The sequence below is a fragment of the Xyrauchen texanus genome, chromosome 16 (assembly GCF_025860055.1).
Source record: "Xyrauchen texanus isolate HMW12.3.18 chromosome 16, RBS_HiC_50CHRs, whole genome shotgun sequence".
Classification (NCBI taxonomy): domain Eukaryota; kingdom Metazoa; phylum Chordata; class Actinopteri; order Cypriniformes; family Catostomidae; genus Xyrauchen; species Xyrauchen texanus.
In genome coordinates this window covers 37,193,276-37,216,217 of record NC_068291.1, presented here as the reverse complement: position 1 = coordinate 37,216,217, position 22,942 = coordinate 37,193,276, and the positions used below count along the sequence as shown (strand labels likewise).

The following is a 22,942-nucleotide window of genomic DNA, read 5'->3' as shown; positions in this document are numbered from 1 at the left end:
GACGATACATGGACATACTGTTCTAAAACATAAATGACACACAGTCATACCTCAAACTTTTATTTTGAAGCTGTATTGAATTACATACTGTTTTGGCGTCCAAAAAAATTCTGTGTGTAATTTATGTTGTAGAACATCCATGAATCAAGTATTGTTTACCACAGACTTTATGCTGCCTTCATGTGCTATTATTTGGAATTATCCTACTTCCCACTTCTGAAGTTAGGGTTGATGTTGGAAAGAACAGGAAACATGGATGACGCTAGGTTCATTCATACATATTTCTTCAGGACACCATAAGACATATCACTCAGTTAGCTTGCTGACAACAATGGCATTTTGGTCAAATACACAACATGCATAGAATGTTTGCTGATACACAATATGACCAAAATGGCAAGTGCTAACAATATGTTGTATTTCGAAAAATTTATAAAACCTGTCATTCACTACAGAAACTGTACTCTCCTCGGCAGGGCCGTAGCTAGTGGGGTGAAAGGTGGTAATGATTCTAGGGGCCCAAAGTTCAGGGGCCCCACAACAAATTCTTTATTTAATAGCAATGGGGTCCAGAGCAATATAGAGTCAGGGGGCTCAGATAACCTTGCTATGACCCTTCTCCACGGCCATGTTGAAAGTTCAGAATTCCTCCCATCTCGAAAACTCAGGTATCAAAATTATCTCCTAGTTTCCCAGTCGGAATTACAACATGAGGGGGTCAGTCATGTGCAACTTCCGAGTGGGAAACTCGTATTTACAATAATTTCATTAGCACGTGAAGGCAGCATTATTTTACTCATAAATTTAGAACCCCATTATAAAAACCCATAGGAAAATCCTGAGGGAACCCATGGCGATTTAGACTTACGGGTTCCCTTGCAAAGTTACTTCACGGCTGAACTGCTCAATTAAAGTTTTTTAGTGATATTAATTATTGTCGAAACCACTTGTGCAAGAGCGCACAAACGGCGTAGTCACGTGGTACCAGTTATTTTTCTCAATGCTGGTTTTGATGGACTAATCACAATCGTTTGTGGTTACTGGATGAGCCGGTTTTAAAATATTTGTTGTAGAATTTACTGGAGAATATTTTTATTTCTATGACACCTGTCCCAATCTGTAGAAGTATGATACTCAAAATATTATGCATTTTGACAAAAAAAAAAAAAAAACGTCCTGAAATTTTAAAGAAGCTCAATGAGGAATTCGACTTTCTGAGCCTCCAAGCGCCCCCTAGAGGAAAAACAATTGATTGTCTCACATAAACAGTCGATGCAACAGTTTCAGAACTCTAGGCAGCCGGAGATTCTGAAAATAAGAGTGGGGAGGGGATTCGGAATGCAAAGAGTGAACGGTGCCGCCCGACAATCCATGCAGAGAACATTATTGGGGCATTTGGGACATTATTTACCCAAAATACAGTGCTTTGGGTCAAAGGACTATAGCTACACGGATCATTTGTGAGATGGAATTGCATTGTTCTGCAAACTAATTTTTACTGTGATACTGTCACGGAAGACACAGACAAGGGATGCATTCTCTCCTATCCCATGGATGCGCCCTAATCGTATCCAATGAATCTCCCCGGCATCAGCAATACGACCATGGACAACATGTCTGGTTCGGGCTTCATTTTGGAGATTGTCACCATCAATCCTGTTCTAAACAGCCTGACCACTCAGGCCAGCGCTGGAAGCAACCACACAGCTGGGGGCGAGATGCACCTCAACATCTCGGTGATTAGTTTGGAGCGGAACTCGGTTCTCCGGGGCATCGCAGTGGCCGCGCAAGCGCTGCTGCTCTTGGCCATATTCTTGCTGTCCAGTCTGGGTAATTCAGCCGTTGTGGTGGTCATCATCAAACACAGACAGCTGAGAACAGTGACCAATGCATTCATCATGTCCCTATCCCTTTCTGACTTCCTGACGGCCATTCTTTGTTTACCCTTCTCCTTCATGATGCTCTTCAGCAAGGATGGCAAGTGGATGTTTGGGGAGCGCTTCTGCGTCGCCAACGGCTTTTTCAACACCTGCTTCGGCATCATCTCCACCCTGACCATGACTCTTATCTCATTTGATCGATATTATGCCATTGTCAGGCAGCCACAGGCCAAAATTGGTAGGAGGAGAGCAATTCAGCTCCTGGTGGCCGTTTGGTTATCAGCAATGTTCTTCTCCTTCCCGTGGTACCTGCTTGTGCAGACCCCAGGGGACATGGTGGTGCACAAACAGGGCTTTTATCATTGCATGTACGTGTTCCATTCTGGCACCTCCAGGATGGGCACTGCCTATAGCATAGCTTTAATAGTGGTGTGTTACCTGCTCCCTTTCGCCCTCATGTGCTTCTGTCACTACAACATCTGTAAAACTGTCCGACTGTCGGAGATCAGGGTGCGGCCGGTGACCACTTACGCACACCTGTTGCGCTTCTACAGTGAGATGCGCACCGCGACCACCGTCCTCATCATGATCGTGTTCAGCATCTTCTGCTGGGGGCCATACTGCCTGATGGGCACCATCACAGCTCTGGGGAACTACTCTTTTAATCCTGCTATGGACACTGTGGCTATTTGGATGGCATGGGCCAATGGTGCCATTAATCCTTTGATTTATGCTATTAGGAATCCGCATATATCCATGTTGATGGGCCGGAGCAGGGAGGAGGGATATAGGACTAGAAACATCGCTGCGTACTTGTCCACGCAGACGCAGCGCAGGGACGCAGTCCGGACGCGGGCGCATCGAATACGGGACCGGTATGTAAGCCGGCACGGTGCAAACAGCCGCCAGTCTTCCTCCAGCCCAGCCAACGGGGGAGAAGTGGCCATGTGGGCCTGTAAGAACCCAGCAGTGTTTTTCTGTAGAGATGCCCATCCTGATACAATCACTGAACCCGCGGTGCCCAAAGTTGAGACGGCTGACACCAGTTTGTAATTGTAGTTTCACTTTCTGATAACTTTCATTGATAAGTCTGTCATGACATTTCTGATCATTTGAATGCACATTGACAGACATTATTTAGGTATATGGTGACCCCAAAAAGTTTTGGGATATTTTAGCCACACTTAAAAAGTATTAAATGAATATTCCAGCTTCAATACAAGTCAAGATCAATCTACAAGCATCTGTGGCATATTGTTGATTATCACAAAATAATATTTAAACCCCTCCCTCCTTTTCAAGACAAGTTAAAATCTAGGTTACAGTGAGGCACTTACAATGGAAGTGAATGGGTCCAGTGGAAGTTAATGACGGGTTTAAAGCGAGAAATGTGAAGTGTGTAATTTTATAAAAGCACCACTGTAAAACAAAAAAGTCAGTAATTAAAATTTGACAGTGAAAACCTTTATTAGATTTGAAATGAATAAGATTAACGTAGGCCTTCATCAGGGTTAAGATAAAAATAATAATAATACACAACATGCTCATTTAAAACAACTCTGACCAATGAAAGCTCACTTAAACAACCAATCATAATAGTCTCTGGAATTGAATCACTGCTAATTGTTAGTTGTTTTTTTTTATATCTTAACCCTGATGAAGGCCTACGTGCCGAAACACGTTGGTTAATCTTATTCATTTTAGTCTAATAAAGGCTGCTGGATTCCTCTGTGCCATTCCTGTTGTTTTTATGTTAAAACGTTAATTGGATACATTAAAGCTGAATTATGTGAAAAAAAAAAATAATTATAATTTTGGAGGATGAAAAAGGTGGTGGTGGCGTAGTGGCTAAAGCACAGGGCTGTTAATCAGAAGGTCGTTGGTTCGAACCCCACGGCCACCACCATTGTGTCCTTGAGCAAGGCACTTAACTCCAGGTTGCTCCGGGGGGATTGTCCCTGTAATAATTGCACTGTAAGTCACTTTGGATAAAAGCGTCTGCCAAATGTATATATGCAAACTATGGGGATAGTTCTTTCAATTAGTTAAACTCCCACTTAGACTAACATTTAATGTTTCTCGAATTGGTGCCATTTTAGTGCATTTCTTGTGAAAGGCTTTGTTTGGAAAATTTTAATAAAGCATTATATAGTTACATTTTGTTTTATTTCTGAAGCTGGAAATAAATGCATTTTGACTAGAAAATATAGTATATATAGTATAACATTTCATCATTTTCAAAATCTGTGAATAATAGCTATTATATATTTTTTAAATTATGCGATTAATCACAATTTAAATGTTAATTGACTGACAGCACTAATATGAAGTTAATATCATTTTATAAAATAAATGGTAGTGAACAGTAAAATATACTGGCATCAAAATGACATCGCATAAAGCCTGTAACATGGTTACCATGTTTTACAGTAAAATTCTGGCAACCACAGCAAGACAAGTATTTTAATATAAATTTAACTGCATTTCTTTATGGTGTACATTATTCTGTTAACTTGTGTATTTAAGCTGTAATGTTGTTTAAACCCACTTGTTTTTGTTATGGCATTATGGCAACAACGTTGAAATATAACTTTACACAGAAAAGGTTAGCAAGGATTTTTTTTTTTTTAATGTTAAAAATCACTTCAACATGCATATTGTTTTGTGGCTATTCTTTTGAAATAGTATTTTAATGTTAATGGATTGGCCTCATTCACTTGACTCACTTGAACCCAGATTTTAAATTAAAAAAATTTAAGGAGGGACAAGTCATAATTAATTGTTGCATTATCAACATTATGCCACACATGCCATTTATTGAGCTTAACTTGTATAATGAACCTGGAATATTCCTTCATTTTCTGGCACTAAATTAACTTTATTTGTGACATGTTTTCAGAGGTCATTTTTAGTGGATGTAGGTCTGTTCCCCTCAAGTTTACACAGGTGTCTAGTAGAATGTAGACTGGTGCAGTAAATCATATTTACTATTGACATGTTCCACTAAGTTTGACAAAATAACAGTCTTTATTTGAAACGGTATATATTTTTAGTAATTTAAAAAAAAAAACATTTGTGAAAGGTTTTGTTTAAAATTAGCTTCTGCTGTCTTTCTTTAAAGGTGAAGTGTGTAATTTTTGTGCCACAAAACGGAATTGAAAACAAACCGCTTTCTCGAACACTCCCCCTTTCTGCCATTGGTGGAACAAATGGATAATCCCACCCCAGTTGAGTCAATGTTCATGTGTATAGCTGGAAGGGTTGCTCAAACAATCAAAGCCATATTTGCAGTCCCATTTACAGAGACACAGTGTGTACAGATTTAGAAGAAATCAGCCTATAAATATCTTACTTACAACTGTCTGTATACTAAGCTGGGATAGGAGAATGTAATTTAACATCATAAAAGTTACACACTTCAGCTTTAAAATAAATGTTGCTTAGTTTGATATTTTGCAGTACTGTGACATTTGTACATTTAAGTAAAGACTTTTTGGGGCCACTGTATACGGTTGAACCGATCGGTAGTTGATGTATTATCCTTTTTATAACTCAATGCATTCCAAAATATTTGTTGATAATTCAACATTGTATTAAACAATGGTCCTATTTTACTCTATCAAAAAGCATAGATTTTGCATATAGAAAATGAGGCATATTTATAGGGCCATTAAGATGTGTTACACTGTGACATTATTGTCATGACAGATGTGTGTATGAGCTTAATTCTTCTGCAGAACACAAAGATGTTTAGAACATCTCAGCAAAGGTTCATACAATGCAAGTGAATAGTGATCAGGCCTTTTGAAGCTCCAAAAATCATAAAGGCAGCATAAAAGTGTTCCATATGATTCAAGTGGTTAAATCCATGTCATCTGAAGAGATAGGAAGAAAATACCCATATATATTACTATGGATGAGAAACAGATCAATATTTAAGTCCCTTTTTTTTACCATAAATTCCCACTTTCACTTTTAGAATGTGAAAGTGGGGATTTATAGCAAAAAAAAAAAAAAAAAAATGCATTTAAAATTGATCCATTTCTCACCCAGAATTATGGACATTTTCTTCTTGAAGCCAAACTCTCCAAATGTATGTTTATTATTCTAATGGGTAAACAGAAAAGGTGTGTAAAATTGTGCCAACATTGAAAGTCACTCAAATGAGCCTAATGCAAATGCTTTCCAACAATGTGCTTTTCCTTATATCCTTCACATAGCCTAAACCTTATTCATGCTTTTCACCATATGGTTTAGTGATATCCACGGTGACATACAGAGCATTAACAATGACACAAACTACCATAAAGTGTTAAGATGCTTCTTTTTACTAATTAACAACTGAAACGAGAAACAGTTCTAATGTAATTAATTAGGGCTACAACTTTTTCTTTTCAGCTTTGCTTTTTTTGTACTTCCTTTACGCTGATATACTGTAATAAAACAATATTTTGAAACCCAATAATCCCTTTCTGCTTCTACAAACACTTCAAATGAAATGTACAAGGCAGATGGAAAACTTTTATCTTTATTTTTGAAAGAAACTCAATTATTTCTTATCTCAAAGATAGGATATTTTGGAAGATGAAGCCTGTAAATAACAAATATAACCAACAAACTGCCTTCATTTTTGGATGTAGCATGATTTATAGAATGCAAAACTGCAGAAAAAGTGACTAATATCAGCATTCACATTCAGAACAATTTATATTTCTATAAACATTTGTATGTATTTTATTAATTTGTGGTTGTCACTTTGGGAGCATGCATTTATCACTGAAGTGACTGTAGCATCAGACTATACCATATAGTTTGTTGGTAGGGGTTAAACATGCATTCATTTTGTTTGGCTCTTTCAATACTTCTTAGTTTTTAAAATCTGTTTGGATTTCTTACCTAATACATTATCAGTATGTATGTCAATGTAAAGAGGTCCATTAGAGATGTAGAGAGGTATATAGTGTGTTGATAATCTGTAATCTAGTGGGAACAAAAGCACGAGTGTTTGTGGATTTCAAATGATCATATTAAGTGTTTTTATTCCCGTTTAAACAGGCTTACCTTCGTTGCTTTCAATAACGTTGAAGAGACACGTTTTTCAGCACACACAATGGTGTTAATTATGTATTATAATTTTTTAATACCCAAATGATTTTTGTGTGTTTTTGGGAAATAAAAAGACATTTGAGATTTAGTACAAGCTATAATGAAATAAACAAACAACATATCTCTTTGAAAACAGTTTGCAAAAAAAGAACTGTTTTATGCATTTTTTTAAAAAACCATTTCAGTTTTTATTTGTTTCACAAGCCTAAAATGTGTGTTTTATTTTTAACAATTGCACTATTAACTAATATTGTGCAGTTATGTAGGCTATGATGTAAATTGATAAATAACATTGAATCTTGTTGAAGATTTAATAGACACAAATCAACAGTCATACCCAAATTATATGACCCTCTGGGTTTATTTATTGATTACCTATCTCACATCAAATAGATTTCTTAAATAAAGAAAACTAAACAAACCAGCAGACAAAAGGAATCTATTACAAGGTAATACAATATTACAAATAAGTGAAAAAGATTAAATGGCATCTGATCAACAGGAAACTTATTAGAACAAAATCATAGTGTCAAGGGCTGAGAAAAAGCCTTGGTCTGAGGAGTAAACAATTGGCATATGTACAAATATACAAGCATAGACACAAACAAAAGAAAATACACGCAAGACAGACAGTTTGCTGACTGCTTAAGATGCAGTGCTTTTAAGTCTTGCATCTGCAGCTCTTTACAATTAATGTTGTTTGTGATAACCATTGGAAAAATAAGGATATTGTGACGATTTTGTCATAAATATATCTGCAATCAAAATTTGACCTCAAAAATTTCTTTCCACTATAATTCCTGTCAATACATTTAATCTGTAGATTTATAATAAAACACTCTGATTTCAATAGTTTTTCATTTGATGTAAAGTTCTGTGCATTGTGCTTTAACAGGTCTGTAACGGCAGCTTATAAGCATATAATTGTTTGTGCTCGAGTTGCAAGCGTAACAAAATGAAATACTAACTTGGCAAAATGACCAGCCTGTAAATTCGTCCAGACTGATCAAATAGTCCAATGACATTAAAGTATCACTGGTTTCATCATTTGTGTTGCACATACTGACAACAAACACTGCTTTACTGAGTCCAATTTGTTCTGTAAAGGTTTGCCAGGCCATATGTTGCAAAATATGGCCTTTGTGTTGATGGCGTAAGCTGTACACCAATTTACTGTATAGAGCGTCAGAGTGGACAGACATAAATTAAGGTGTCCAGGGTTTGTAGGTGTCAGGGTATGTATGTTTTACAAGCAAAATTTGCTTTGTAAAAAAAAAAAAAAAAAAAATTTTTAAAAGGATGCTTCTACATTTCAGCACCAGTTGTTTGTGATGCTTTATAAAGCATGTAGCCCTTTCTGCCCACTCTTTCCTGGGGGAGAACAATTGATTCACTGGTGCAGCTAACGTCAGCTCACCAGCGCCATACAAACTACTGTCATACTCAAAACACTGTCAATTGGAAAAGCATTTATTAAACTTTTTGGCAGCCAGCACAGGTAAAATGAGTCTGGAAATCCTCTCCAGTTATAAACCGAGGTAGAGTCTTTCTCTGACCCAAGCTACAACAACAATAACGTTCATCCTGTGAGTGCATTTCAGATTGTACACAAAGTAGACACTGGTGTAATATCTCGGCTTTACCACCAGGGGGAAGCACTCACTTGCACAGCTCTCTCAGATGTTGAGTTTGGCGATAGGCCTCTCCCTGCTGCTGTCGGCACTTTGTTTGGTGGGACGTTTGCGGTTGTGTTTGAACTTTGTCAGATCTTTGTCGAACACCTCGCCTGATCGGAGTGCAGATACCAGGTCGTCGAATTCTCCGTCCTCCTCGCAGTTCTCTTTGGCCTTCCGGGATTTTCTCTCTCGTTCACGCTGTTCTTTGAGCTGCTCAGGGACACAGATTGTAATTAAAGATTAATAGTCAGTGGTATATGTTTTCTATTTTTCTTAGTCACTGGCATTGTGCACTATGGAGCGTTTACACAACACATTGTAAACACATTGAATAATGTTAACACATTGTAAAAAGGATGGTTCTGTTCCTAGATGCTGAATGGTCAATAGCCATGTTTTATTCATGATAAATCTTCACCAAACCACTATTTAAATAACTGCGCAGCACCAAAGATCTTTTTCAAGGCAAGTCCGTCCACTTAGCCATCATTTTTTGAATGCTCCCATTCAGCTATTTTCTATGGATACAAACAGCATAAAAGTACATCTCCTAGCTACTTGAATGGGGAAAGACCAAAATCTCCAAAACGGTTGGTCAAGATTATGACTGGAGAACATATTTCAAATCAACAGTAAAACCTGACAAAAATGGTATCATAAATTTAGCTTCTTTAGCTCAAATCACGCTAAACAAATGCTATTTTCAATGCAGGTCCAGCTAATGCGCATGCTAATTCTCGAATTAACCGAATAATTGGCCAATAGTTTTATAAAATATGAATTAAATAGTTGATTTAGAAAATAATAATAAAAATATACTTTCCTAATGAAGGGCACAGACATTGTGGGCTCTATTTTCAATGGTGAGTAAAGGGCAACGACCACCTTATACAATTTTCTTGAGCGCTAATTTGAAGTGCAATTTTCACGGCAGCGCAAAGCACAAGTTGGCATGAGTGGGAGTGTTTGCCCTACTGTGGGTGTAGGAGTGCAAACTGTGGATGTATTGTATGCTAATGAAGTGGCACAAAGTGCAATTTGCTATTTTCCTGAGAAATATGTCACTGCGCTAAGACCTTTCAATACCACCTTTTAATTTTACCAGCAGGTGGTAATAAAGTTCATGCCCAAATTCTGAAAGTACAGAACATCAAAGAATGTCCTTGACCATCGCTGTTGAAACTAAAAATTACGAGATATTTGTTACATTTTCATGGTTTATTTTTTCAATTATTATTATTACTTTAAATTGTTATGTTTAAGTCACTGCAAAAGGGGCCATAAGGAGAGTAAAATGTTTGGATTTTATATGATTTTTTTTTTCTTCACCTTGTTTTTTCGATCATATTTTTGTTTGTTAAAAGTGTAATTTGAATTTTAAAAAAAATTGGATAAATTGTTTTGTGTTTAAATACATGAATTATCATTTTCAAAATCAATGTTGATCGGTTGAAGTGAAGTGCGTGCCGATTCAATGTTAAAACTAGCCATGATTTGTGTTTCAGTAGATGAAATTTATTAATAATACTCACATTCTCTGTAATTTAGAAAAGCCTACATCCATATCCTGAACCACATTTTCCATTTGTATAAAAAGGAACATGTCCCATTTAACAAGGATGCACAAATGTTCATTGCATACAGTCCATTTACACTACCAACTTCTTATGAATGTACTGTCTTTGTTTATATTGCTGGTGTTTGACAGAGAATGGACTGTATAATAGGATGGAGTGCCGGAGAAGAACCTCCATTGACCCGATAAGCTCACGCAATTTAGCCAAACCCACTTGTGCTAGACTTATGGCATGCTTGCACAAAAATACTAACACTTCATGGCCATGCCCGTTGACTTTGGGCTTATGAGTTAAGGCATTGTGCATGCTTAAAATAGGATAATTCAATAGGATAAATAGTCCAAAATGAATAAAATCTCAAAAGCAGTTCGAGTTATTGTGCAACATAAAATCCTAATAACCAGGAAAAGAATGAAGATTGGATGCATAACTTGGGACTTTTAACTATAAACAAGCCCAATAAACACCGGGGACTTGTATTTTAAAATGACAGAGCCTTTACTCCGTTACACTGCCCTATATGTAAGTATTTGCCAAATGAAGCTTTTTATGCCTATATTTTCACCAGATGAAGGGATGTATATATTTCACCAAAATTAAATTTACTGATAAGGAAAAAAAAATTAATGTGTGAAAAAAAAATCGAAATAAAATAACTAATCGGCATAGATTTCTTCCGATAAGTGATAGTTTCAAAAAGCAACTACTGGCACCGATTAATCGATAAAACGATAACTGATATAATTGGTTATATCGGTCTACCTCAATTCAAAAGGTGATTGGCTCTTTTACCTGTATGGCAGGACCAATTTCTCCCATTCAGTTTAACACAAATGGTCCGTCTCTGGCAGCACCCATCACTGGTCATTATTTTTGTTGCATCGCAACATTTGGTTTACGGTATTATGGCATTTAATACAACATTTGTGCACTTAATATTTTTATTATGTGGTAACTGTTTTATAAAAGCAGTACCTGAGCCTCCAAGCGGGCTCTGCGCTCCTCCTCCTCTTTGCGTCGTTGCATGTTCTCATTGTCCTGTTTAGCTTCGGTGAAGGCCTGCAGGAACTGATCAAAGATTCCAAAGAATTCTTCAGGTTGCATGCGAGTGACGTCTTCTCCAAAGTGTTTCACTGCCTTCTCAAACTGTGTAAAAAAAAAGTTGAACTGTTATATAAAGTTATGAAGGTTTTTTTATTGCACACAAGGGATTTCTTTGGCACTAACTTGGGGAGTACTAAAAGAAGAAGAAAATTGTCATAATAAACCCAGTGACACTGATTGAGTCCAGGCAGCTAGATCTAAAGCTTCTGTATGGCTACCCATATATCAATGCAATGAAATGTGAGACACGTATCCAGATATTGTGAAAACCTTTTACTAAGATTTTGCCAACCCTTAAAGAAACGTTCATTTCGTGCCCTGTAGGCCCAACATAAATTATTCTCGTATCAAATCCATCCCATGCGCTACTTCATGAACAGGATCAAACTGGAAGAACATGCCTTTGAAACTAATATTATTGGCAGATTGCAGTTAAAGGTTTAAGTGATTTCCAGTGGTTCCAATGTCAACGTAGTCAGAGAGAGGCACATTAAACTTCAACAAATGCAGTGATTTAATACTACAACTTTGAGTACGAGTGCCAGCATGGAGCAGGGTAAAATCTGTCATTTCATTTAACAGGCACTTCAAAGATGCTGAGGAACAACTTTATGTATGCTTTCACATTAAAGCAGCCAGAAAGGGTGACAGGCTCTGCTATGATCAAACATCTCATATACCTTTAACATCTATTATCTGTTTAGTGAACTGTGTTGTGCTTTTATTCTTACCAAATCCTTGGCCTCCTGAAGACTGTCTTCAACCTCAGAGAAACTAAAACCAGCCACAGTGAAGAACTGACTGACGACAGACACAAACTTATCTCCGTAAGTCTGAGGCTGACCCCTCTGGTACTCAAGCTCCTGTTCAGAAATACATATTGTTACAAAGATGGAGAGATGAAGACAAGTAACGTGATAGAGATGAAAGTATCAATCAATCCATCCATCCATCCATCCATCTATATATCCATCTATATATCCATCCATCTGTCTGTCTATCAGTGACATGCAGTGCATGAACAGGTACCCCTTTTTAAGTGGTTTTGAAGTCGTACATTACTGTATTTTAATGGATGTTACCATAGATATCACTCGGCCATGCCCACATCACCACATACCACCATCGCCCGACTCAGGCCAGGGAGCCATCCAGCTTGTCACTTACAACACCCCCCCCCGCGCACACAGTTATTGCAAGGGATTTTCCACAGGTGTCAATCAATACCACTCTTCCTCTCCCGGCCTATCTATCCACAGACGTCACTCCCACACCCACATCACCACAATGGATTCATTTATTAAGTGTAATAAAGCAAATAACATTTAATCATTTAAATGATTTTTCCATCTCCATTTATGTCACTCCTTCTCTGAATGGTTTGAAGGGGCTGGCTGGTCTTTCAGTCAGTTGGTTTGTCTGTCTGTCTGTCTGTCTGTCTGTCTGTCTGTCACTCACTCACTCACTCACTCACTCACTCACTCACTCACTCACTCACTCACTCACTCACTCACTCACTCTCACACACTCACTCACTCTCACACACTCTCACACACTCTCACACACTCTCACACACTCTCACACACTCTCACACACTCTCACACACTCTCACAATCCATCCATCTCTATCTATCTGTCTGTCTGTTTACCTATCTATCTATAAACAACTGAGAATACCCTGCTGCAGCTGCCAAGCAATGCCCAAGCAACCAGTAAGAACACCCTTGTAATGACCTAGCAACCAGCCAGACAACCCTAGCAACTACGAAGACTAATACACTTGCAAATATCTAGCAACTGCCTTGCAAAGTTTTCTTTTTGGATTTCAAGTGTTGTTATCATAAATAATGTTTCTCAGCCAGTCAGATTGTGAGACTGGATCCAACTTGTTTAAATGGTCATATTTGGCACACTGGATGAACTCAAAAGCTATGGAGCTTGTCACAAATCTGGACAAAGAAGAGTCACTCACCGTCTCTACACTCTTTAAGCCAGAGCGCAGGTTGTTGATGTCTTTCTCCAGCTCAGTCATGCTGGAAAAGAACAGGATGAGAAGTTAGAGAGAGAGATAACATTTCACTGGACAATCTGCAGACCCTTTTAATCTCATTTAGAACAGCATGATTTACACAACAAACAGTGTCATGCGAATCTTAGGATATGTAGGATATGTACACAGTAGGATATTTTCTTGGATGAACATTTTGTGTTGATTCTGAAACAACATTGTCCTAACCCTAACATCAGAAAAAAATGATAGCTTGATAAGATGTAGTTAAAGTCTAAACTCCAGCACTAATCCTTACCTTGTCCTCCGTGGCAAAATTATGATAAGCTTCTTTCCATATTTCTATAACTTTGATTGCATTATATTCAGAGGCATGAAATCTCTTTAAAAATGTTTTGGGAGGTGCAACAGTAAAACTTGTTTTGAAAAAAGCTTTAGTGCTTACTTTACTTTCGCTGCTTCTGGAATGTTCTGCAGATCCTCATGAATCAGGGCGACTTTAGGGTACTTTTGCTCAAGCATGGTTATCAGGTAGTGCAGCAGGGTGATGTTTCTGAGCACACACAAATCAGTGCTTCAATCAAATTCTGTTCATTTCCATATAGAGTGCAGTAGACAATTCCCCTCAAATCATTACAAAGACGAATGCAATCTTTATAGCCCATGTCACCCCAATGACTACTCAACACATGGCTCGTAAAAGAGTGTAATATATAGTACTCAGACAAACCAAAACCATATCTTACTTGTCAATGCTGGACTTTGTGTCAGCAATCTTGTTGAGAGAGGACACTTTAAAGCCGTAGGCGTTCCCTCGCTGGCCTTTATTCATGTAGTTACCGAAGGCCAGCACAACCTCCAGAAGCTGTCTGAGATTTTTGCTCTGAAGAACCTCTTTTGATGCTTTGCTGAGAGCTGTGGAATAAATAACATATTCAGTATTTCTTCTACAAATTACATAATCCATATAGTGTATAAGGCAAATAGCTGTGTAGGTCATGCATGACCGATTTATTTACCTTCCACTTTCGGCTTGATTTCTGCAACTCTTTCTGCAAACTTCTTTTTGAAGTAAAGGGACTGCAGCCGTTGTTGGTAGTGGTTGATTCTGTGGTTTAAAATTAGAAATATAATGAAACACATCAAGTTATAGGATCTTGTTTATTTAAGCAACAAGGAATGAGAGGCCATGCTATATTGTTAATATAGGCAAAGCTAAAGGGAGTCATTAGGCACAACACAGAAAACTTTAAGAAAATTCATAGGCACTGAAATGTAAACCTACATGGCGCCAAGGTTAATAGTTGGTATTGAGAGTGGCAAGAAAAAGTATGTGAACCCTTTGGAATAACTGACATTTATGTATAAATTTGTCTTCAAATCTGGTTTGATCTCATTAATGAACAATCTGTATTTACTAATAACACAAAAATTATTTTATTGTTCTTGTACATATTGAATACATAATTAAAAAATTCACAGTGTAGGTTGGAAAACGTATGTGATCCCTATAGGCTACTGATGTCATCAAAAGCTATTTAGATTCAGAAGTTGGCAAACCTGGCATCCGATTAATGAAACAAGGTTGGAGGTGTGGATTAGAGCTACTTTGACTTGTAAAAAGCACTCAAACATTTTGAGTTTGCTATTCACAAGAAGCATCTGCTGACGTAGACCATACCTCACACGAAATGATCTTAGCAGACTGACCATCAAGATTTGTTGCTTTGCATAAAGCTGGAAAGGGTTACAAAGTTATTTAGAAGGGCTTAGATATTCATCTGTCCACAGTTAGAAAAACGATTTAGTACTGTGGCTACTCTCCCTAAAAGTGGCCATCCAGCCAAGATGATTCAAAGTGCACACCACAGAATGATCAATGAGGTAAAAAAGAACCCTAGAGTGACCGTTAAAGACTTAAATCACTGGAACTGGTTAATATCTCTGTTCATGAGTGTACTATATGGAAAACATATATGGAAAGCACTATGCCATAACAAGGCATGGTGTCTATGTCAGGACACCACGAAGGAAGCCACTGCTTTCCAATAAAAACATTGCTGCGCACCTGAAGTTTGCCAAAGACCACCTTGACACTCCACAACGCTACTGGGAAAATGTTTTGTGGACTGATGAAGCTAAGGTTGAATTGTTTGGGAAGAACAAGCAGCAGTACGTATGGCATAAAAAGGGCACCGCATTACAACATGAAAACATCATCCCAACGGTGAGGTACGAAGGAGGGAGCATTATGATTTGGGGATGCTTTGCTTCTTCAGGGCCTGGACCCCTTGCCATCAGAGGGAAAAATGTTATCCTAAAGGACAATGTCAGAGTGGATGTGTGCCATCTGAAGCTCAGTAGAAGTTGGGCAATGCAGCAGGACAATGACCCTAAACACTGAAGAAAATCCAATACAGAATGAAAAAAAAAAAAAAAAAAAATCCACCTTTTCAAACAGTTATTAAATCATGCATAAAGCATGTGTAAGATTTTGCATGTTGTTAGCTTAATTACATTGTGTTTGTCTATACTTGTGACTGATGAAGATGAGATTACATTTTACGACCAATTAATACAGAAAACCAGCTAATTCAAAAGGCTTCAAACTAGTTTTCTTGCCACTGTATGGGGGCGGAGCAATGATACACATATTAGCTAGCATTTCATGTCACAGCTGTTACTATATCGTGGATTTAAGCATGGCTGAATGGACCAATCAGCATTCAGGTCCAGAACTATCTATTTTATAAATGAAATTATATCTAGTATAATACATGTATAACAAAAAAGAATACTGTATATATTGGATCTTAAGCACTTCCAAGATTGTAAAACATGTACTAATAAGTAGTGCACTCATATTACATACTGTAGCTACAAAAAGTCTGAAACTTTAAGAGCCAAATATTGCGCTGTGGTTTTTCATGTTTCATTCATATTAAAATGTATGACACAATGGGTCCTGTTCTTTGCGAAATATTTAAATTCCCATATTAATATGTCAAAAGAAGTCCAATAACATCTGCATCTTGTTTATTTCTTATTTGGTAACAGATCTCTAGATCCATTGCCATTCTTCATGCCATTTCTATTTATGTTTTTGTTGGCTGACACTCCACAGAAATTAATGACATTTAGAGCTGCACAATGAAGAGGTCAGAAAATGACATCATGTTTCCAGCTCTGTTTAAAGTGTCACAGCCAATTTCAGACTTATCCAAAACAAAGAGAAACTGCATGTGGTAGCTGAGGTCAAGGATTACTGTATAGACTAGGCAAGCCAAGATAACAACGTCACTCGTTATAACCATTTATTTTCCACATTTTAACCTCTACATCATCCATAGTTTATATTGTTTTTGACTGCTCTGTCTACTCTGATTGACCTGAATAGATTGTTACCTGCTCATCTCATAGAGGAATCGGTCTGCCTTCGCCATCCGATCCAACTCATGTTTGTGTTCTTCAAGAAGGTCCATGTCACCTTTTTCTGGAATGAACTTAAGCAGCTGCGTGAGGAGAGAGATAATGCATTCTTTAGCCGTTAATCAAGAAAAACTAGGCAAAAGGGTTGCGTGGCTCAGTAGTTCAAAAGACCTAGGATGGTAGCTAAAATGTTGTAGGTTCAAATCCTGCAAAGAACGATCCATGAACTATCACAATTGGGTCCTTGAGCAGGACACTTAGCCTGAGATTGTTCCTGGGTGATAGTACACAAAGTGTACGTGTAAAAAGTATGCCACTTTGAATAAATGTGTCACCTAAATAACAAATGGGTAAATTTTGCCAATCTATGTCTTTTGTCAATGGCCAGAGTCATGAAAGCACAGTTTTCACAATAAACAATACTCCATACAACACAACTAGGCATTCTTATTTAATATAAGGGAATTACATGCCAAAGACTTAATATACTTTTTTTAAATAGGAAAGTTTGATTTACTATGGAGACATATTCTAACATTCCCAACACAAAGCTCCCTCCCCAATCCACCCGGAACATCTTTAAAACCAAAGCTGCAAAATGACATTCAGAAATCCACATGGTATTGAGTTTAGCACCATGAGCACATTGACATATTTACGTATTCAACATTTTATCATATTAACACTTTCAATAGCATGGCAGGGACATTTTTGCTCACCGTGTATGCAAAGTGAACATATCAGATGTCATTTATAAATCAAAATCTTAAAAGGTACAGAAACAAAAATAACCTGTTTCAAGACAATGGTCATGAGAAGCTAAATTATGACTGTTTTTGGTGCAAGAAACCTTAAATTATAAATGTAACAAAAGTGTAGCATGTGGGCCATATACATCCTTTTAATGTCCATTTATGAAACTAATATTCCCTCCATGGTACAATGACAGTTTAATTATGGGTTGAATTAAAACAACAGCAGTCAGAAGACGTAAAAACCCTGATTGACATTAAATTGCTTTTTCAGTCCATTTGGAAAACATTAAGATGAATGTTGTTCATTTGCTCTCTTATTTGGTGATTATGAGACATGCAAAGCTTTGTTTTCTTAGCAAAACAGCTACATGGCTTGATTGTGTTTTAATTAAACTATAAAAAGGCACATTAATGTACTTGATTCCAACCACCACTATTCAGAATATACACAACAGATGTATTTAAGCATGTGAAGAGCAGGCTTCATCTAAAACATTATTCTACACTGGAACAAAGTCAATGGCTTATAACGTAATACGTCAACGTAATGTTTTACAAATTAAAGAAAAAGTAATTTCACTAGAATTCAGAATTACAAAAATGCAAGTAAAAAATTATGCCCTGCAAAACCGCTTCAACAAAACAATAATTACATGCTGTGTTAGAATGTAATTTAACATGTAGCCTGTGCAGATGCTGTATTAGCTGATCATACAACCCCAATTCTCAAAAAGTTGGACAGTATGAAAAATGCTAATAAAAGGAAAAATTAGTTATTTGTAAATTATATTCACCCTTTGCTGTATTGAAAGCACTACAACTAAATATTATATGTTTTTCCTTATGAATTTCAATGTTTTCTTTTTAATGTACAGTAATTTCTACAATATATTGACAAAGTCAAGGTGGTGACGTGGATGGCAGCCTCGGTGCAGAGCACTCCCATTCTTCTGTTGTTTTTGTTTGTTTGTCCTGTGTTTAGCAATTGTTTCCAATCAGTTTTACCAGAGACGAACTGCTGAACATTCGGCAGGACATACCAGACAATCTTTTCCTGGTTCTGGACTATTCAGACGTTTTGCTGGACATTTTAGTCAGAGGCGCAGCTGTGTTATGAGTACTATTAGATGCAAGCGAGGGAAGCGAGCCTGCACACTGGTCAAGCTCCGTCAACATGGCTTTCGAACAGCGCTGCCGATTATTCATCTAGCAAATCTCCACACTCTTCCTAACAAAACAGACAAACTACATCTCCTGACCCATACAAACAAGGATTTCTCAAACTCTGCTGCCTTGTGCTTCAGAAACCTGGCTGAGTGAAGCCATTCCGGACAGCGCATTACATCTGCCAGGCTTTCAGCTGTTCAGAGCGGGGAAAACGAGAGGCGGTGGAACATGCTTTTAATCAATGAAAGTTGGTGTAGAGATGTAACAACGTTAAAGAAGCTGTGCTGTCCTAATTTGGACACTCTCTTTATCAAATGTAATTCCTTCTACTCACGTGGGAGTTTTCCTCTTTTATTCTGGTGAGTGTTTATATTCCTCCACAAGCGTATGTGAATGCAGTGCTGCAACATCTGGCTTATCAGATCACAGACACGGAAGAACAATACCCGGACTCACTTATTATTATTCTGGGAGATTTTAATAAAACTAACCTCACCCGTGAACTACCAAAATACAGACAGCACATTACATGCCCCACCTGAGACATAAATACATTGGATTATTGCTACACAACAATAAAGGATGCATATCGCTCTGTCCCTAGAGCAGCTTTGGGACTCTCTGATCACTGTCTGCTTTATCTTCTTCCAACCTACAGGCAGAAACTAAAATCAGCTAAACCTGTAATAAAGACAGCAAAGACATGGACCAATGAAGCAGAGCTGGAACTACACGCCTGATTTGACTGCACTGATTGGAGTGTATTTGAAGCTACAGGCACAAATCTGGATGAGCTCACAGATACTGTGACATCATATATCAGTTTCTGTGAGAGTATGTGCATTCCTACTAGGACTTATTTAACATGCACCAACAAACCGTCAGGCCAAAAAGGATGCTTACAGAAGTGGGGATAAAATCTTGTACAATCTAGCCAGGAACGCACTCAATATGGAAATCAGAGTGGTTAAAAGAAGCTACTCTGACCCTTGCATCAGTGTGCAGAGGCCTAAAAGATTTACTAACTTCAAGACACCATCCCCCAACACTGTAGGAAACCAACAACTTACTATAGATTTGAAAGGCCCAGTCTCACACCCCACACCCACTCTGACCTTCACCTCACACAAACATCAACACCTCCTGCAACCCTCCACCTCCCCCCTCATATCTCAACCTGTACTTAATTGTGCCTACCATTTGTCTCTGAAGTTGGAGCTCTTTTCCAAGTTCCAAGACCAGAACTGACAAATGGAACACCCTCCGATGTCGGAATTCCTACACGGAAACTCTGACGAACTCACAGGACCCCGAATTCAGAAAGCAAATGGCTGCGAAGAGCATCGACTGTAAATATGCTGTGGGTTTAAAGATTTTTTTTTTTTTTTTAGCACTTTTGTCTTTTTTGTGTCCAATTAATAAGTTGTGTACAATTAAAATAATTGTACATTAAAATACGTGGAAACATTAACATACAATCTCCGGTTTCTGTCATTTTCCTCGAGGTCTCTTAGGTGAAGGGCATAATTATTTTGTAGCTCTCTGTACTCTGAAAGAGCTAGTGCAACAATTACTTTCCTTTAAGTTGATCCAAGTCCCGAGCTCCAACTTCCGAGACAGATGGAACGCAACATAAGATCTGTGAAGAGGAGGTGTGCCATGTCTTCCGGAAACAAAAGACAAGGAAAGCACAGGGCCCAGACAGTGTTTCACCCACTTTATAAAATCCTGTGCTGACCAGCTGGCCCCCATCTTCACACAGACCTTCAATAGATCATTGGAACAGTGTGAAGTTCCCTGCTGCTTCAAATGCTCCACCATAATTCCAGTCCCAAAGAAACCCAAAATCACAGGACTTAATGACTACAGAACCATCACTCTGATGTCTGTGGTCATGAAGTAATTTGAGAGACTGGTGTTGACCCACCTGAAGGACATCACTGGACCCTTTCTAGATCCCCTTCAATTTGCTTTGAGCAAACAGGTCTGTGGATGATGCAGTCAACATGGGATTGCATCATATCCTGCAACATCTGGACAGACCAGGGACATATGCAAGGATCCTTTTTGTGGACTTCAGTTTGGCTTTCAGCACCATAATCCCAGCTATTCTCCGGACTAAATTACACCAAATTTCTTTTCCCATGTCTATCTGTCAGGTGACCACCAGCTTTCTGACAGAAAGGCAGCAGCTTGTGACAGGCAAAATTCAATTCCAGCATATATACAGACAGCACTGGTGCCTCCCAGGGATGTGTGCTCTCTCCACATCACTTCTCCCTGTATACCAATGACTGCACTGCCAAGCTCCTTACATTTGCAGATGACACTACTGTCATCTGCCTCATCCAAGATGACAAGGAGTCTGTATACAGAAGGGAGGTTGAATGGCTGGCTCACTGGTGCAGTCAAACCAACCTGGAGCTGAACATGCTCAAAACAGTGGAGATGATAATGGACTTTAGGAGGAACACCTCAACACTGAACCCACTCATCATTCTAAACAGAACTGTGGCAGCAGTGGAGTCATTCAGGTTCCTGTGCACTACCATCTCAAAGGACCTGAAGTGGAAGTCCCACATTGACTGATTGTGAGAAAGGCCCAGCAGAAGTTGTACTTCATTTGCCAGCTGAGGAAGTTCAACCTGCCACAGGCGCTGCTGATACAGTTCTACTCAGCAGTCATTTGAGTCTGTCCTCTGCACTTCAATAACTGTCTGGTTTGGTTCCGCTACGAAATCGGACATCAGACGACTACAAACGACAGTTCAGACTGCTGAGAGAATTATTGGTTGCCCCTTGCATTCCCTTCCAGAACTGGACACATACAGAGTAAGGAAAAGTGCTGGAAAAATCACCCAGCCCACTACCTTTTTGAACATTTGCCTTCTGGATGGCGCTACAAAGCACTGAGCACCAGAACCGTCAGACACAGGAACAGTTTATTTCCCTCAGGCTATCCATCTCACGCACAGTTAAAACTACCCCATTGAGCAATAATTATGTGCAATACACAGCTTAGTCTATTTATATTTATCCAACATACCCTACCTCTTCTGCCATACATTTCCTTGCATCTGTATATAACAGATTTGTATTTGTACATCCGTGTGTGTGTGTATGTGTAATATATATATATATATATATATATATATTCTTTTTTAATTCACTTTTTTATTATTATTATCATCATCTCGGTCATATTGTTTGTGTACTGGAAACTTCTGTCACCAAGGCAAATTCCTTGTATGTGTAAGCATACTTGGCAATAAACTCATTCTGATTTAAAATCAGATGATTGAAACATGCTCCAAGCATTCATGGTGTTCTTACATATGTGCGCGTTACCCATGCCATGGGCAATGACACACCTCTGGCCCATACAGACACTGGCTTTTGGACCAGATGCTAATAACAGCTTGGATGGCCCTTTTCCTCTTTGGCCCAGATAACATGGCGTCTTTGTTTTTCAAAAACTTTTTGAAATGTGGACTCTTCAGACCAAAAAACAGTTCCATTGTTCTTCATTCATCTAAGAAAAGACAGAGCCCAGAGAAGTCGACAGTGCTTCTGGACAGTGTTGATGCTTTGATGTCTGAGGGATCAGAGATTACACACGTTCAGAAATAGTTTTCATCTTGCACTTCACAAACCGAGATTTGACCAGATTCCTTGAATCTTTTAACTATTTTGTGCACTTTAGAGGGTGAAATCCTTCCAATTTGTCTTTAGGGAACATTGTTCTCAAAGTGCTGGATTATTTGCTATAATTGCTATAATTATTTGATTATTTGCCGATTATTTGTTGGCAAATTGACAACTCTCGAATGATCCTTGCTCCTGAAGGACTAGGCTGTTTGGAGACTCTTTATACACAATTGCCTCACCTTTTTAACATCTCCTGTTTCACATCGCATGTATTTCAAATTGTCAGATTGTTATTAGTCTTAAATTGCCCGTCTCATCTGATTTGAAATGACTGTACATTTTCAAAAAACTATGAAATTCACAAAGGAAAAACATCATATGTAGTGCTTTCAATATAAAAAAGGGTTAATATAATTTTCAAATAACTCCATTTTATTAGAATTTTTCATACTGTCCCAACTTTTTCAGAATTGTGGTTGTAGTACTGAAACATGTGATGTCAACTCAACCCACTGCAGTAAAACAGGTTGTTTTGGATACATTCCATCTTGAGTTATGAGTATGAGGGTGAGCTAAGTGACAGAGAATGTGG

General features: G+C 38.1%; 2 protein-coding genes across 3 annotated transcripts in view; one reads left to right on the top strand and one right to left on the bottom strand.

Moving 5' to 3' along the window:
• Positions 1-1,382: 1,382 nt before the first annotated feature.
• On the top strand, positions 1,383-4,055 carry LOC127657261 (G-protein coupled receptor 135-like). Its single transcript, XM_052145979.1, has one exon. It carries the CDS (start codon positions 1,575-1,577, stop codon positions 2,931-2,933), a length of 1,359 nt encoding a protein of 452 aa, XP_052001939.1. The 5' UTR covers positions 1,383-1,574; the 3' UTR covers positions 2,934-4,055.
• A 3,125-nt stretch (positions 4,056-7,180) lies between these two features.
• daam1a (dishevelled associated activator of morphogenesis 1a) overlaps positions 7,181-22,942 on the bottom strand; it is an 82,269-nt gene continuing 66,507 nt past the window's right edge. Inside the window, exons 18-25 of one of the 2 annotated variants that reach the window (XM_052145572.1) lie at positions 16,757-16,863; positions 14,371-14,459; positions 14,098-14,266; positions 13,797-13,904; positions 13,316-13,376; positions 12,075-12,206; positions 11,215-11,385; positions 7,181-8,872 (exon numbers count right to left, since the gene is read on the bottom strand). In XM_052145572.1, coding sequence (XP_052001532.1) covers positions 8,663-8,872; positions 11,215-11,385; positions 12,075-12,206; positions 13,316-13,376; positions 13,797-13,904; positions 14,098-14,266; positions 14,371-14,459; positions 16,757-16,863 — 1,047 coding nt within the window. In that variant the 3' untranslated portion in view covers positions 7,181-8,662. The remainder of the gene's footprint in view (positions 8,873-11,214; positions 11,386-12,074; positions 12,207-13,315; positions 13,377-13,796; positions 13,905-14,097; positions 14,267-14,370; positions 14,460-16,756; positions 16,864-22,942) is intronic. The other variant, XM_052145573.1, reaches the window with a different exon arrangement.

What these genes read in the sequence shown, in the direction of transcription:
- LOC127657261 (XM_052145979.1), top strand. Translation starts at nt 1,575, where the DNA reads ATGAATCTCCCCGGCATCAGCAATACGACCATGGACAACATGTCTGGT.